The 17,560-nt window shown below is 36.7% G+C and overlaps 1 protein-coding gene and 2 long non-coding RNA genes across 8 annotated transcripts in view; 2 read left to right on the forward strand and 1 right to left on the reverse strand.

Annotated features, from left to right (window-relative positions):
• Nucleotides 1–9,607, forward strand: part of LOC148133308 (uncharacterized) — a 188,595-nt gene extending 178,988 nt beyond the window's left edge. Inside the window, exon 3 of the long non-coding RNA XR_015746660.1 lies at nt 9,434–9,607. This is a non-coding gene — a long non-coding RNA (uncharacterized LOC148133308). The remainder of the gene's footprint in view (nt 1–9,433) is intronic.
• Nucleotides 1–17,560, reverse strand: part of DENND2B (DENN domain containing 2B) — a 153,364-nt gene that overhangs the window by 22,824 nt on the left and 112,980 nt on the right. For all 6 annotated transcript variants that reach the window (XM_026668353.2, XM_087950930.1, XM_087950931.1 and 3 more), the window contains 2 exons: nt 17,233–17,302; nt 7,714–7,791 (listed from right to left, as the gene is read on the reverse strand). In XM_026668353.2, the coding sequence (XP_026524138.1) occupies nt 7,714–7,791; nt 17,233–17,302 (148 nt within the window). The remainder of the gene's footprint in view (nt 1–7,713; nt 7,792–17,232; nt 17,303–17,560) is intronic.
• LOC148133311 (uncharacterized) lies at nt 404–5,029 on the forward strand. Its single transcript, XR_015746661.1, has 2 exons — nt 404–442; nt 4,808–5,029. It is a non-coding gene; the product is annotated as an uncharacterized LOC148133311 (long non-coding RNA).

A 17,560-nucleotide genomic window follows, 5' to 3' on the forward strand; every position in this document is an offset into this window, starting at 1 on the left:
ACTTCAGCAACAGAGTGGTCAAGGCCTGGAATGCACTATCTGACTCTGTTGTTACATCCTCAAACCCCCCACTCCTTTAACCTCAAACTATCCACTATTGACCTCACCCCATTCCTAAGAGGCCTGTAAGGGGCATGCATAAGTGCACCATCGTGCCTACCGTTCCTGTCCTATTGTCCCCATTTATTCGTACCTATTTCCTGTATTCTCACTCATGTTTATACTTATACCTATTATCTTGTAAGCGATTGACAAATAAATGAATAATAAAATAGATAATAATAAAAATGAATAGTACTGAAAGAGGAGCAAGGTTTTCTCCTCCTCTGTCTGCAATCTTCTTTCTCTTTATGCACCGCGGTATTGCTTGTCCTCTGTCACATATCTCATTCTCTTTTCCCACAGCCTGACCACATACTAATCAAAAAAGGCAAAGTCCCAGGTAAGCAAATCCTAGGCAATGCTTACTTCAGTGCAATTGACAATCCTGAATTTCACACAGTTCTGGCACTATGAATTATTCCACAAAAAGAGCTGCTCCCCTCAGAAAAATGTATACAAGGAAGGCATTCCCAATGACATCAATTTGGAAAAGAGGTTTCTAGCACTCAAAATATTTGTACTATCATGAATCAAAATATCTACAGTAGCATTTTGGAGAGTTCCGGTCTGCAGCGCTTCAGGGCAGGCAGGAATCCGCGACTGTGCGCGGTTTCTGCCTGTGCTCGCTGCCGGAGTGCCCTGAGCCACCTGGCTTCAGGGCTAGCCACCTCCGTAGAAGGTGGCGAAGATAGGGGGGATCTGGCAGGGTCGAGAGATATCGCACCTCTCTTCTCTAGCCGGCTAAACCCCCTTTTCCGAAGGCAGCTGAGCGGCGGTCAGAAATGAAACATAGAAGCGCTCAGCCGGAAAAAGAAAGTGCAGGAGGAGTTGAGAAGAAGTGAAAGTCTTTTTGCTGACCGGGACAAAGTAACAGTGAAAGTACCCTGGAATTTAAAAATCTGTGAAAGATACATCGTTTCCAGAGATTTACAAGCGGCGAATGGAAGTTAAAAGGGAAAGTTTTTCTTTTTTTCACTCTCCTTCCTAACGTGACAGCGAATAGAAATGCAAGAGAAATCAGAAAAACCCGCATTGGCACTAATAGGTAATTAAATGCTAAAGGGATAAGGATTTCTGAATATTTTAAAAAAAATTTTTTACTGTAAGTGGGAAGGGAGAGGAAAAGAATTGGAGCAGGATTTGGAAGTAAGGAGGAGATTGCCTAGATTCTCAAAGAACTATTAAATACTAACAAGACTTCTAAAAGATATATTTTAACTGGAACTTTGTAACTAAACAGTAACCCCAGAAAGAGAAAGTGAAGAAAGAAGAAAGTGCTAAAAGAAACAGCTTATTTGGATTGTTTGGTGACTTTGGGACTTTTGGGAATTATCTCTGACTAAAAACACTTGGGGGGTTGTTTTGGAAAAACTTTTTCTTTCTACAATGGCATCACTTGTGGATGAATTGAAAATTGAATACAAAAAATACAAAGAAGAAGAACAAGAAGGGAAAGACTCTCTTGGCACTCTTTTTCAATTTTTAGAAATGGCGATTTGCACTTATGAGAAACTGACTGCGCAACAAGATGATTGGGACAAAGAAGAAGCCATCTTTGATGAACAAGTAACTTTATTTGGGGAAGAAAGGGAGAAAGAGGAAAAGAAAAAGGGGACTTTTAAGACTTGAAAAAACAACCAAAAAAGAGAAAAATAAGGTGAAAAGTGGATATAATGTTAGAAAACAACAGAAAGGGGGAAAGCAGAAGAAAAGGGAGGTGGAGAGACAAGGGGGTAAAAAGGGCAGGAAGAACAAGCAAGGGAGGAAGGGGGGGATGAGAAGCCTTAATGGTGGGGAGCAAGATGTAAAGAAACAAGATTCATTTAGAGATAATGGGTAAATTTAATTGAAAAAGGGATTCTGCAAAGGTACATAAGATTGTATTCTTATATTTGTACTTAGAAATAATGTTAGAAAATTGGAAACAACATGTGATCAAAAAATGGGATAAAATATTTAGTGTAACTTAGTGAAATTTTTGTGAATAAAAAGAAGGCAATGAAATAAATGAGAGAATTGAAGTAGGAGGAAATGGGAACATTTTAATGATACAATGATTTAAAATATGTGATGTGGGCGGGAAATAACTATGGAAAGTATATGGAAAATATATGGAAAGTATATGGAAAGTATAAGTGTTCCCATAAAAGTATGATATTCAACTGAAAAGTAACGTGTAAAATGTTTAAGATATAAATGAATATTAATATTAATGATTAGATTTGTATTGGCATTGATAGTTGTTTTAATTAATTATATTATATACTTATTTTTTTTCTTTTTATAAAATATAATGTGTAATTTTAGAATGTACTAAACAGAATCCCAATGGAAGTCATGTATTATATTAAGTATTATAAATTTAGAGGAAAGAGTTAAAGGCGTCACACTCCAATCAGTGTACAGGAGAAGGTTTGTTTAAAGAGAAAAGAGAAATAGATAGCTGGAAAAACAGACAAAGAATAATAAGCATTATGATTTGAACTGAGATGAGATAAATAAAATAAAATTAAGAAAGTTAAAAGAGGCGAGAAGCTATATAGAAAATGGAAAATGGTAATAAGGTATGTAAAATGAACATGAATTTGAATTTGTGTCTGTACGAAGAGATGTAACCCGGGATCAAGCAGCTTTCAGAAAATATGTTTTATGTTTTTATGTTTTATGTTTTGTTTGTTTGTGTATTGTCTTTGAAAATTAATAAAATTTGTTTAAAAAAAAATCTACAGTAGCATTTTAATGGATGGACAATTCTTGAGTCATATGATTAAATAACTCAAGTTGCCAGTAGGAGTAGAATTCCAAACACAGAAAATACTAGTTTATTTTAAACTTGTCAATTCAAGTTTCATCATATTGCTACTAATTTCAGTATGATCAATATGGGTTAATTACAAACTGGACACATAAAATGAACCATTGTCCCTTCACTCTGTTTTTTTTTCAATCACTTTATTTTATTTTAACAGATATCTAAAAGCACAACCAAGAAACAAGGGAAGTGAAAAGAAGTGAATGAGAAAAGAAAGATTTATAAAAGATTTATAAAAGAAAAATAAATTCTATAGTAATGTCATACTAAAACATTACATTAGTTTAGTGGTCGCCAACCAGTGGTGGGCCGTGAGAAAATTTTGGTGCGCCACAGAGAAATCTCACCCCAAGAGCATCCCCCAAAAACAATTAATCCAGGCTGTGCAGAAACACAAGTGCCTGCGCCACCCACATGGCCCGCGGGAACCCTCCCCACCCACTCACTCCTTACGTGGTAAACTTGCCTGCTAAATTTCTATTTTTCCTTTTTCTGACTTTCATCTGTTCTCTGTGCCGAGAGATTTAGATTAGCTAGGAAGCAGAAAATGGTTGGATTTCTTGCTTTCCAGCTAGTCTTTAGATCTTCGGCTCTGCTTTTAAATACAGCCGGTCCTCCCTTAGGACTGAAGGTTTGCTTGCAAGCAAATTCAGTGCAGACTCATGGCAAGCAAATTTGAGAGACTGAGCTAGCCGATGGCAGATAGATAGATAGATAGATAGATAGATAGATAGATCATTGAATGATTCTGTGAGCAACTCAATCTGCCTGCTTTGCCTGATTTTGGGTAAAAGTTGCTCTTTTTTATAAAAAATTCAATATTTACATGCATGGTGTGTTGTGAGTTAATTTTGTGAGTTTGCTTGCGAGCAAATTTTATCTAACAGACTGAGCTAGCCAATGGCAGATAGATAGATCTCTGAATGAATCTGTGATTCTGTGGGCAACTCAATCTGCCTGCCTGCTTTGCTTGATTTTGGGTAAAAGTTGCTCTTTTTTAATAAAAAAATTCAATATTTATATAAATATTTATAATATTTACATACAAGCCATGCCCAGCCAGTCACATGGCCACCAAGCCACACCCATAAATTAGGCCACACCCACAGAACCAGTTAGTGGTCCCTGGGATCTATAATTATGAGTTTGGTGGTCCCTGAGGTCCAAAAGATTGGCGACCCCTGCATTAGTTCACACATAAAATAATCATTACTATTATGGAAATCAAAGCAATAATTAGCAAAGTAATAATGTTTAGATCAAAACTGGTGGACAGAAAAAAATGGAGTATATCAGAAACCTATTGTGGAATTAAAAAAAAAAAGATTCAACATAACATAGGGAAAATGTAAATATTACAATTGCAAACTGTAAAAGCAAACTATACAATTAACGATTTCAAATTACTTCAGTTAGGCTCCAAATCATATCAAAACTAACCTTTATTAAAGGGTTAATAATTAATAATTTTGAATGGCTTTTTTAAATTGAAAAGCGAGTCATTTTGATTCTTGCACATATTGGAGTTTTCCCAAATCTTGCTAAATATAATTTATACAAAAGGAATTCTAATAAACTTCCCCCAAATATTCTAGACTCTGCCTCTCAAAAACATGGAGATAAATATCTTTTAAAGAAAGAATTGTTCCATTCACAAAGCTTAAGAATATACATGTATTAGATAATTATAAAAATAAACTTATAGCCGTTATGCAAATCATAAAATAATAGTAAGACTGCACAGAGGAACCTCTGGCTCAAAAAAGGAAACTGAATAGCTATTATTATTATTAGATGAAGTTACTAAATTAAAGTGCTAATATGAGTTAAAGAGTTAAAGAACATCTTTCAAACTAATTTAATTTCTAATAGTCCTTTCTTCTTTATTCACAGTATGGGATTCCAATAAAGAGTTTACGAGATGATTATTTGAATAAAAAAAGCAATATAGAAATTGAAACTGAATAAATCCTCAAGACTAGGGTTTTTTTATTGTAAGATTTTTAAAGCAATCTGTTCAAACAATAATCCAAATAATGATTGATATACAATGAGGTCTTCATGGCAAAATACTTCTTTCTCTTTGATTTACAAATAAAAGAATGATCTAATTCATTCACAGCCACATTGGCCTATCTTTTTATTGAATGTAAATGTAAAATGTAAAAAATAAATGTAAATGTAAATAAATTTATTGAATGTAAAGCAAACTTGGAAAGAAGTTAAATGGCCTTTAAGTGATCAAATACATCCTGATCAGATTGGATTTGTCCTGAAAATACATATAATATCAGATATATCTTGAAGATCTATAGTATGTATATATGTATGTATGTATTATGTATGTATATATCATATTCTGAATGTATATTTAGAATAAGTGCCACAGTGGTGCAGTGCTTAGAATGCAGTATTGCAGGCCATTTCTGCTGATTGCTGACTGTAGTTCGACAGTTCGAGTCTCACCGGCTCAAGATTGACTCAGCCTTCCATCCTTTCGAGATCAGTAAAATGAGGATCCAGATTGTTGGGAGCAAGATGCTGACTCTGTAAACTGCTTAGAGAGGACTGTAAAGCACTGTGAAGTGGTATATAAGTCTAAGTGCTATTGCTATATTCTGACTATAAATTAAAGGTAGTTGTATTGGAAGATGATGAACTGGAGAAAGAAACATTAATGACTTGCATTATGTTGATATCTCTAATAGTTGAAAAGGTAAAGGATCTGCAAGGTATACTAATAAAAGTCAAAGAGCATATGAAAAAAATGGGATTAAAATTAAATATAATGTCAATATATTTAACAATCACCCTTAAAATTGACAATGAAGTTATCAAAGTAATGGATAGCTTCAGTATTTTAGGATCAGCCAATATTAAAGGAAGAAGCAATCAAGAAATATGTCATAGACTAATACTTGGTAGAGCGATTATGAAGACATTCAAAAATATTTTTCAATGTATGCTATTCTATGATGTGCCTATAGTGTATCTATAAAGATCAGAATAGTTCAAGCAATGATATTCCCTGTGACACTCTATGGAAGCAGATGCTGGACTCTGAAGAAACAGATTAGCCTTAGTAGCAGAATGAGTCCACTGTAAATCAAGTTAGGGATACATCATCATGGAGAAAAATATACCTATGTATTTCACATTGACGGGATGGCACACAATCAGTACTTTGAATGCCATAACCATCCATATCCAGAAGTATTCAACAAAATAAGAGGCACTATCCAAGCTAGAAAACATTATCAAAGAAAATGAGTGAGAAACTGTGTTTAGGATATGTCTCCCATATTTTCAACATAGAAATACCCTATATACTTGCAGATAATCCCAGTTGCAGATAAACTGAATCCAATTTGGGAGGAGGAAGTGATGGGAAACCATTTGCCTAGGACAAGGTTCTTCAAACTTGGCAAGATTACGACTTGTGGACTTCGACTCCTAGAATTCCTGAGCTAACATGAATGGAGGAGAAATTCTGGAAGTTGAAGTCCACAAATCTTAAAGCTGTCAAATTTGAAGACCCCTGGCCTAGGAAGTTGCATCTGTAATTTTATCTTTGACCACGTTAACTGGGAATTATGATAGTTGAATCTCAATACAAATGGAGGGGTCCAGATAGGGAAAGATTGGCCTTCATCTCTAGGGGAGACATGATAGCAGTGTTCCAATATCTCAGGGGCTGCCACAAGAAGAGGGAGTCAAGCTATTCTCCAAAGCACCTGAGGGCAGGACAAGAAGCAATGGGTGGAAACTAATCATGGAGAGAAGCAACCAAGAATTAAGGAGAAATTTCTTGACAGTTAGAACAATTAACCAGTGGAACAACTTGCCTCCAAAAATTGTGAACACAGGGGGTTGGACTAGAAAACCTCCAAGGTCCCTTCCAACTCTGTTATTCTATTCTATTTTATTCTATTCTATTCTATCACAGAAAAAAATAATTGATATATACAAAGATCTTGAGATTCTTTTTAAAAAAATAAGTTTTATTGAACAAAAAAGAAAAAAAGCATTTAAAAACAATGGTGGTGATCATCCTGACCCACCTAGTTGTCTACATTGCAAATTCATATGAACAGTAATACATATTTACATACTATATACATAATATATAACATATACATTAACATTATTTTTAATAATCCTGATCCTTCCTTTTTTCCAAGAGATTCTTTATCTATCCTAGCTTTCACCAGGAGTTTCACCTATAATTTCCAACTAAAGAGGAACTATTGTTACTGAGGTCAAACACATCCACAAAGCATCAGATTAACTGAGTTTCCATATTTTTCCTTCAACATATACCATCCCTATTTAGCAATCTGTAGCACAGGATAGAGGAGAAGAAGTTACTACATAAGACTTGGTAAATTCCAGATCAGTGTGTATACATTTGTTTTTCCTGATAGGCAATATAGAATGTAAGGATTAAATATGTAGTAAGTCTACAACCATGTCCTGGGAAAAAGAATTCTATTCAAGTATTACATCTTCCAGTAATAAATAGATAATGGATTAGCACTATGCCACACCATCTTTTCAGATATATCTATCCAGAATTGCAACTCAACCAAAGTAACTTTAGGAAACAACAAAGCATCAAGACATGTATTTCAGACACAGAAATAATAAAACTTTCATTTATAAGATCACATAAATAATTAAAATATGCAGCAAAATCATTCCAAGATACTGTTATCACCCATCAAAGAAAGAATACTCCTTCTTGAACAAAAGTTTTCCACCAGCAGCTAAACAAAGACAATGCTGAAAGACCAGCTTACCTTGGAAAATAAGTCAAAGCAACCCAGGCGGCTGATGACACAATATACTTCAGGCAGGCGTGGCCCTTTTCCACTTGGCTGCCAATTTGAAAAAAAAAAAAAAAAAAAGATTTGAATAACCCTTTAAGTCATTTTCAGATAGGATTATGCTTTTTGTATAATTTTTCTGCCATTCTTCCTCAAAGTAGTCACACTATGATGGGAAACCAATTACATGAGGAGGCCCCTTTCCTGTGACAATTGCTGTGCAATGGAAACACTCCAGCTTTCTTTCAAAGCAAACTAGGCACAATTACGATGTCTGCAAGTTGAAACCTGGTTTCCAGAGGTGGTATTCAGCAGGTTCTGATCAGTTCTGGAGAACCAGTAGCAGAAATTTTGAGTAGTTTGGAGAACCGGCAAGTACCACCTTGGACTGGCCCCGCCCCATCTATTCTCTGCCTCCTGAGTCCCAGCTGATCGGCTGGGTCTTCTTTTGTTGCCCTGCACAGGAGAACGGAGCTGGAAAGCAGGTTAGTGGGTTGGGGAGGGAATGGGGATTTTGCAGTAACCATCCCCAGGAGTGGGGAGGGAATGGGGATTTTGCAGTAACCATCCCCAGGAGTGGGGAGGGAATGGGGATTTTGCATTATCCTTCCCCTGCTATGCCCACCAAGCCACGCCAAGCCCACCAAGCCATGCCCACAGAACTGGTAGTAAAAAAAAATTGAATCCTGGTTTCATTATTCCATGGCACAGTAGTACCATTCTGTGGTCAAATGTATTGTGATGGAGTTTGCTGCTGTGGACTTCCATTAATGAATATGCATGCCGAATCAACAATATATCAGAATCCATAACAGAGTTCTTACACCAATGAATACAATCAGGAAACAGTTATATTTCAGAGAACTGCAGGAACCATGGCATAATCTAAACAGGTTGATTTTATTTTCCTTCTCCTGCCCAACTGTCCAATCACTATGAGGGCAAAATATTGCTTGCCTATATCCTGTTGATATAGCCCAGGTTCAACAACAAGGAATAATCAATCACTGAGGGGATACTACTTCTGTATTCCTTATTTTAGATACAACACTTCTTTCCATTTCCAATTATATCAAAAGCTATGTTGAATTTAAACAAGTATCCTGTTTGTTAACCCGACTTTTATGGCTCTTTCAAAAAGTTTTTATTATTGGTGAATACCCTTGGTGATCAAATTATTTTGCGTTTTGCATATGACTCAGATTAATATTTTAAAATGAAGATGTTGAGATGGTCAACAGGTGTATGAGCTGCTATAATTAAAAAAAACCATAAAAGCTCTATGTTACTAAGTGAACACAGATGAATCTATTTCTGGATCAGGACCTGCTGCTTAATAGACGTCACATTTCTGGAAAAAAATAGAATCTTTCTTTGTCCATATTAGGTATAAAAAGGCCTTCTAAAAGCATCAAGTGATTATATCCAGCATGTGGGATTTGGGTTAAAATCATTGTGTCAAATCTGCAGGAATGTTGAAAGCATGCCAGTCATCCTGGAAAGCTACCAGCTAAGAGCTATCTTGCTGAGTGCCAGTAAAAACACTGCATTCCTGGTCCTATATAATAGCAGGAACAACAATGCTCACAGTTTAATCAAAGGATGCACCCAAGAAATATTAGGGTTTTTTCCAATATATATACAGGTGAAACTCAAAAAATTAGAATATCATGCAAAAGTTCATTTATTTCAGTAATGCAACTTAAAAGGTGAAACTAATATATGAGACAGACTCATTACATGCAAAGCAAGATAGTTCAAGCCATGATTTGTCATAATTGAGATGATTATGGCTTACAGCTCATGAAAACACCAAATCCACAATCTCAGAAAATTAGAATATTACATGCAATCAATAAAACAAGGATTGTACATAGAACAATATCGGACCTCTGCAAAGTATAAGCATGCATATGTACTCAGTACTTGGTTTGAGCCCCTTTTGCAGCCATTACTGCCTCAATGTGGCGTGGCATGGAAGCTATCAGCCTGTGGCACTGCTGAGGCGTTATGGAAGACTAGGATGCTTCAATAGTGGCCTTCAGCTCTTCTGCATTGTTCGGTCTCATGTCTCTCATCTTTCTCTTGGCAATGCCCCATAGATTCTCTATAAGGTTCAGGTCAGGCGAGTTTGCTGGCCAATCAAGCAGTATCCCATGGTCATTGAACCAGGTTTTGGTGCTTTTGGCAGTGTGGGCAGGTGCCAAGTCTTGCTGGAAAATGAAGTCAGCATCCCCATAAAGCTCGTCTGCAAAAGGAAGCATGAAGTGCTCCAAAATCTCCTGGTAGACGGCTGTGTTGACCCTGGACTTAATGAAGCACAGTGGACCAACACCAGCAGATGACATGGCTCCCCAAATCAACACAGACTGTGGAAACTTCACACTGGACTTCAAGCAGTGTGTGCCTCTCCATTCTTCCTCCAGACTCTGGGTCCTTGGTTTCCAAATGAGATGCAAAAGTTGCTCTCATCAGAAAAGAGGACTTTGCACCACTGAGCAACAGACCAGTTCTGTTTTTCTTTAGCCCAAGTAAGATGCTTCTGACATTGTTTGTTGTTCAGGAGCGGCTTGACAAGAGGAATACGACATTTGAAGCCCATATCCAGGATCCGTCTGTGTGTGGGGCTCTTGATGCACTGACTCCAGCCTCAGTCCACTCCTTGTAAAAGTCCCCAACACTTTTGAATGGCCTTTTTCTGCCAATCCTCTCCAGGCTGCGGTCATCCCTGCTGCTTGTGCACCTTTTTCTTCCACACTTTTCCCTTCCACATAACTTTCTATTAATGTGCTTTGATACAGCACTTTGGGAACATCCAACTTCTTTTGAGGCTTTGTCTTTATGGAGGGTGTCAATGATGGTTTTCTGCACAACTGGCAGGTCAGCGGTCTTTCCCATGATTGTGATTCCTACTGAACCAGACTGAGAGACCATTTAAAGGCTCAGGAACCCTTGGCAGGTGTTATGGCTTAATTAGCTGATTAGAGTGGGACACTTTAAGCCTAGCATATTGAACCTTTTCACAATATTCTAATTTTCTGAGATTGTGGATTTGGGGTTTTCATGAGCTGTAAGCCATAATCATCTCAATTATGACAAATCACGGCTTGAACTATCTTGCTTTGCATGTAATGAGTCTATCTCATATATTAGTTTCACCTTTTAAGTTGCATTACTGAAAAAAATGAACTTTTGCATGATATTCTAATTTTTCGAGTTTCACCTGTATATTTAATTTATAATGTTACTTTTTTATTATTAAGTATGCTTACTTCTCAAATGTTTCTTCCTTCATGGCCCATATTTTAGTTAGCTTCCTTTTATCAATAACATTGATTTACACTGTGTTTACAAATCATGACAACAAAGAATGGAGCGCACTAGAAGGGAAAAAGTTTTGACTGGCTGAAACTTTTACTTCTGTTAACTCTATTGGTGATGGATGGGAAGAGCCATTTGATAGTTTCAGTCCCTTCTAAATCTATGATGGTGGGGGGGGGGGGGAATAAAAGATCACTTCAAGTTAGCTATTTCTCAGATACGTTTGTTTTCCCTAAACACAGCCTTTTTCATATTTAAGCAGAGCACCTGGTTGAATTGTAATAAAGTTAATGTGAGTTATTTGAGTTCTGTAGTTACAGGAAACCTGCATGCTGTGATCTTGATTAGCATGCTGAGACAAAGGAAACCTTTCTACCAAGGTTCATCTCTGGATACCAGGAGGCGGCCACCTTTCTGTGAAACTTTATTGATCCAGCATAGTATGGTTCAAGCAATGAACCACATGGCAAGAGAAATGACCTGAATCTGAGGGCAGATTCATGTAGCTCTTCTCTATATGGCTAAATTCACTGGTTCTGCTCAGATGTTTTCATATAACTTCCTTCGTCAAATGAATCATCTGAATTACTTCCTATTGTATAACATGCAGTTCTGTGCCTCCCAGCTACCCCTACTAATGTGAGTTAGGCTGGAGCATGTCAAACAGCCTGTGTGGCCATGGATCATTCAAATTATCTACTTCCCACAATTAAGGTGGAAAATACAATGAGATCTTGGTGTTCTTATTACATGATCAACAATGCCTAGAACAGCTATAAAGAATAAGCTTTGAATTTCCTGTGCAAATGAAATTAATATAGTCTTAAGCATGGGGAAGTATATTCCCGCAAAATTTAGTTAGCCATTCTTCCAAAAAAGCTATCATGCAATATAACTAAATAAGAAATACTGTGGCAATTAATATATGCAATGCAATACTTAAAGGAAGTATATGGCTTAGTAAGATATTGCAAGTTTAAATGGAAAATTCAGTTTTATTTTTTAAATTTTACTTTTAAAATTAGTTTCAATCTAATATGAATCATTTTCTAAAATTATAGTTTTACAATATTGCCACCAAATATTTAAAAATGACCCAATTCATTACATTTCTAACAATTTTGCAATCATTGCCATTGTTATCCATTTTAGCAATCAGAAGTTGTATGATATACCAACAATGAAACCTTTTATCCAATCTTCTCTAATATTTGGAATAAATTAATCATGCAATCTTTGATTTATTTTGGATTTGGACCCATACCTTTCCAATAATTTATAAACCCAGCCTAGCAAATGTTTCAAATTACACACTATAAGGTTTATTAATTCTGTCAAGATTCTCACTATTCCTCCTTGTTTCTGTAGTTCATTTAGTCTATGCTACCAATGTGAAGATATCTAAACCAATCTTATGACCCTCTAAAATTGATTACAATTTGCAATCTAAATGAGGTATTAGATTTTTACTGAATATTTAATTTTAAAAAGTAGATGTGGTGGAGGAAGCTGGACTTATTGTACTTTTTTTCTCTGTTTGTCCCAGAAATTCAATAGATTACTTATTATATGAACTTTTATATATTGTTTATTCCTTCCTGTGTCAATGGGCAATCATAGGTGAGGATCTCATGTAGTATTTCACTTAAAGAAGCAGGTTCCAATTTAGTTTAACAGTTCTGCCTTGTAAAAAAAAAAAAAGCAGTGGAAAGGCATGAAATACCTCATTAAAGAGTCTTTGTGCTAAGTAAAACCAGCAATTGTTCATTAATTGAGTAGAAGTTTCTCAATGCCAGACTGTATGAGTCAGCAGTGCATCAAGGTAACCCTATACTATCTTTGTACTGTTGTCAACTTTACATAATATGAAATACAAAAAAACCCCACCTTATCATCAAAATCTATTTTCCCACCTGGAAACATCAACATTTGACTTTAAGTTAAGGAAGCATTTGATCTTCTTATAACACCTTACAATAAAACACTCAGCAGTTAATAATTCTATTTAAATGTTTAAATGTTATGTTTTAATAGGTTCCATTAAAAAGATCTATTTAAAGTTGACTCAAACAAATCTTCCTGCAAGCCTATGAGCCTACTTCTTCAGTCAGAATGAAGGTGCAAGTGTTATTGTCAGAGTTCCTTACATAAGAAGTTCATCCTGGGTGAAGCATAATCCTAAAAGGCTTCCTCAGAATTAAATCATACTATATTCTTTGAAATTAGATACGATGTTATAGCTGGAACTCCTTCCTGGCCTTCATAACAGAAAAAATAAATACTATAGGTTGTTTGCCCTACTATTAGTTGTGGGACAATTAAGGTGAGCTCTTGTTCTTTTGTGGACTTTTTGGATACACAATCTGATTCCCACAAAAAAATAAGTTGAACTTTTTTTGAAAAAAATGATCTCATCTAGCAGAGGTATTTCTGTATAGGTGTTGAAATATATAACAAGCAAAGCAAGAACAAACTTCCAGAGATTGCAAATACTGTATTTTTCTGAACTATAAGAAGCACCTATCTTTTGGGGAGTAAAACAAGAAAAAAAAATCTACCTCTGCCTCCCAGCAATTTGCCTCCTTGCAGCAAACGGCAAACAGCCTGTTCAGCTTCAGCACAGCCTGATTTAGCAGGAACAGCTGGTTGGCGGTTGGATCGGCCTCCTGGAATATCAATGATCAGCTGTTCCAGGATGTAGGGATCGCCATCGCCTATCGCCGCCTCCACGCGCTCCATTTTCAGCCTCCGTGCATCCCGTTTTTGGCCGCCATGTGCCCCATTTTCGACCTCCATGTGCCCCATTTTTGTCCCATTCCAGGCAGCAAGGCTCGCCACCACCACCCATCCCCGTCACCTGGAACAGGCCAAATATGAAGCATACAGGCTGAAAATGGGGCACACGAGGCTAAAAACAGGATGCAGAGGCCTGAAAACGGATGTGGAGGCCAAAAATGGGGCATGTGGAGGCCAAAAATGGGGCACACAGTGGTCAAAAATGGGATGCACAGCAGCTGAAAATAGGGTGCCTAGAAGTGGCGATAGGTGATGGTGATCCCTGCAGCCTAGAACAGCTGATCGTTGGTATTCCGGGAGGCTGATTCAACCACCAATCAGCTGTTTGTGCTAAATCAGGCTGCGCTGAAGCTAACCAGGCTGCTTGCTGTTTGCTGCAAGGAGGCAAATTGCTGGGAGGCAGAGGCTGAAGGGTGGGGGCTGGCAGGTGGGTGGGGCTTCGGCAACATTCGCTCTATAAGACTCACAGACATTTCCATCCACTTTTGGAGGGGAGTGCATCTTATTACACCAAAAGATATGGTAATTGCTACTTTCTAGATTCAAGATACCAGGAACTCCTATTAAGATTTAATTAATTAGAACTACAGACTCAATCATACAAACAAAAATATTTGAATATCATTTCTAATAACCCTAGAAGTAAAGTAGTCATCCAGAAATCAAAGTTAAATTTGTCAAGAAGACATGAATGGCAGTCATCAGAATCAGCTTAATACAATTAGTTATGTAAAGGCAATAAAACATTTAGTTATTAAATGAGACCATGCTGTATATATTAATACTTGCGGGAATTTGATAACTATACTTGTCTAACTTTATTTTTTCGGAAATGAAAATATTAAGCAAAAATTGGACTGGAAGCAGAACCTGACAGTGCCAGACATTACTCAACAGAGACTGCCAACATTATTTTGTATCTCTCTAATGCACTTATTACAAATTCAGATCATGTTGCATAGATCAGAAAGTTTATTATGAATCTGCATTGTCAGAATGAAGAATAAAAACAAGGCTAGATAAAGATAAATAGAAAGCTTGGTATATTAGCAGCAGTTAACTGCAATTCCACATGCTCTCAGTGTCCATATGGTCCTCCATCTAGCTCCACTAGCATTTTTGAGATAAATGCCAACCTAGTAAACATCCAGAATTCACTGTGAATTGCTCCACCAATGTAAATTATTGATCACTGCTGCTGCAACTATTCTAAGGAAAACCACTCAAAGAGAGCACTGTATCATCATCATATGAGGATATACTTTCTCATTTCTGTTAAAGTTTTATCCAGAAATACTCTATTCTGGGTTATATCTGCCAAACAGAAAGTGAGACTAGGTGTGGAGTAAATGAGAAATAAACATTAGAAGACAGCTCTGCTTAAAACAAAAAACCAAAAATACTTTGCAACACTGAGTGAAAAGTGTAACACCAAATTTCAGGGAGAAAATACTCTAATACTTGAAAAGTTAAAGTACCTTTTTTGTGTCTTATTTATTTTTACTTAAAATATTTACTATTTATATGTATTATATGTATTTATATGTATCTTAGCCTCAGGACACAATAATAACAACAAATATCCAAATATAGTTCCTTTGCCAAGAAAGCTGGATTATAAATAAGACTTCTTATATATACAGTATTTATGTGTCAAATAATAGAACTGAAAGGAGATCAAAAATGTTTTCCTTATTTTAGGTTCATTACAAGAACTACAATGCAAAATGCAAGTTCAGCATCCATAACAAATGGTTATGATATCTCTGCTCAAGTGTGTGAAGAGAAGGAGAGCCGATTAGCTTCTCCTCTTATGAATAGATCATTTCTTTATTCATGGAATCTAACTGAAAGTTTCTCCCCTGAGATAGCAACACTTATCCTAGTAGACCATTTCCTTATTTAGCAATCTGTTCTTTAAATCAAAAGCAAAATTATTGCTTTTGATTGCTAACTAAGGGGAGGGAGTGGGGGGTAATGTTGTGAAGAATATCGGTAACTACCATTTCATTTAGATAAATTTCTTTCATACAGCTATGCCAGCATTACTCTCACTCTGGGGTATGTTGTGGTCAGGAGCCATGATTAGAATGCAATATTGCAGGCTGTGCCCACAGTCAGGAGTTCAATCTGACTAGCTCAAGGTTGCCTCAGCCTTCCAGCCTTCCAAGGTCGGTAAAATGAGATCCCAGATTGTTAGGGGCAATATCCTAACATTTGTAAACTGCTTAGAGAGGGCTGTAAAGCACTGTGAAGTGGTATATAAATCTAAGCGTTGTTGCTATTGCTACATGAAATTTGATTCTAAGTGCACACTTTGTTCAGAAAATGTTTTTTCAATTGCCATCCTGTTTGAGACAACACTAAATGAGGAGCAGCTGTACATTCTGGAGTGACTGAGAATAACATCTTCTGCATGGCATATAATTGAAGTAAAACTAACTAACTCCATGAGCCAAGTTGATTACTAGTTGGCTGGTAATCCAATTCAAGGTGCTGGCTTTATAAATTTTATGGCATGGGACTGAGGGTTATCTGAGGGACCATCTCTCCCAGTTAAATCAGCCTGCCCCACAAGATCTGGCAGAGTAGGCATTTTGCAGGTACCATCAACCAGAGAGAGACCTTCACTTGATGGGTCTCAAGAGATGTATCTTCTCTGTCTCAGTGCCTATCTTATGGAATGCCCCCCCCCCCCAAATTAGAGTAGCTCCATTGCTTTGTAAACTCTGAAAAGCCCTCAGAACTTGGCTATTTTGTCAGGCCTGGAACTGTGGAAGACAATACTAGAAGTCAACTCCAAACAGATCACACAAGTGACCATTAAGTGCAACTGCAGCATATACCAAAGTGATACACTGTGCCTGCTGCTGTTCTGCATAGAACCCCCTCAGTCAGGTAATCATCTCCTCTACACGGATGACATCAAGATCTATGTCAGGTGGATCAGTGAATCGCTGCCTTGTACATTCTTTGAATACAACTTTCATACAACTTAATCTCATCCATGAAGAGGAGGTAGCTGTTCGCAGTTCCACTCTTGAACTTGTATCCATACCCAGTCCTTATGATTATCTAACTGGGGGGGTTCAAACCTATGTAGAACAGCAGCAAGGATATTGCATCATCTTGGTATATGCCACAGCCACATTTGTTGGCTACTTGTGTGAGGTGTCTTGAGTTGACTTCTAGTATTGTCTTCCACTGTCCCATTGAGTTATTGAGGAAGGTTCTAGTGTCCTGTTGTGTGAGAAAAATATTAATAAGTAAACTAACACAAAACCTTGTATTTTTTTTTCTTTTTGAAACTATTGCCATGATGTGGTTAGCATTCCACAATTTAGTACTTTAAAAAAAAAAAAAGATAATACTCACCAGTAATCTCCTGCAGTAGCCAAACCTTCTGCTGCCATCTTCTCCAGTCAGCATGAAAGAGAATGTTTCACTGCAGCAAAAATTAGTACATGTTTTAATTTATTACAAAACATAGGGCCAAGAATAATACCTCTGCTTTTTCTTTCAACTAATCATATTTTTCTTCACATTCAGTTGTTGTCAGATATCTTCTAATCAGATAAATCTTTTGATTTATCCACCATTTTTGTTCAGATTTTGATATTAACCCGACAACATGCACTTATCCATGTGTCAATAAGTACAGTATTGAAAATGAGGTGCAATGAGGAAACATACCTTATATTTC

This window comes from Notechis scutatus, chromosome 1 (genome assembly GCF_049901735.1).
Source record: "Notechis scutatus isolate UNSWTSFEM ecotype Mainland chromosome 1, rNotScu1.2, whole genome shotgun sequence".
Lineage (NCBI taxonomy): Eukaryota > Metazoa > Chordata > Lepidosauria > Squamata > Elapidae > Notechis > Notechis scutatus.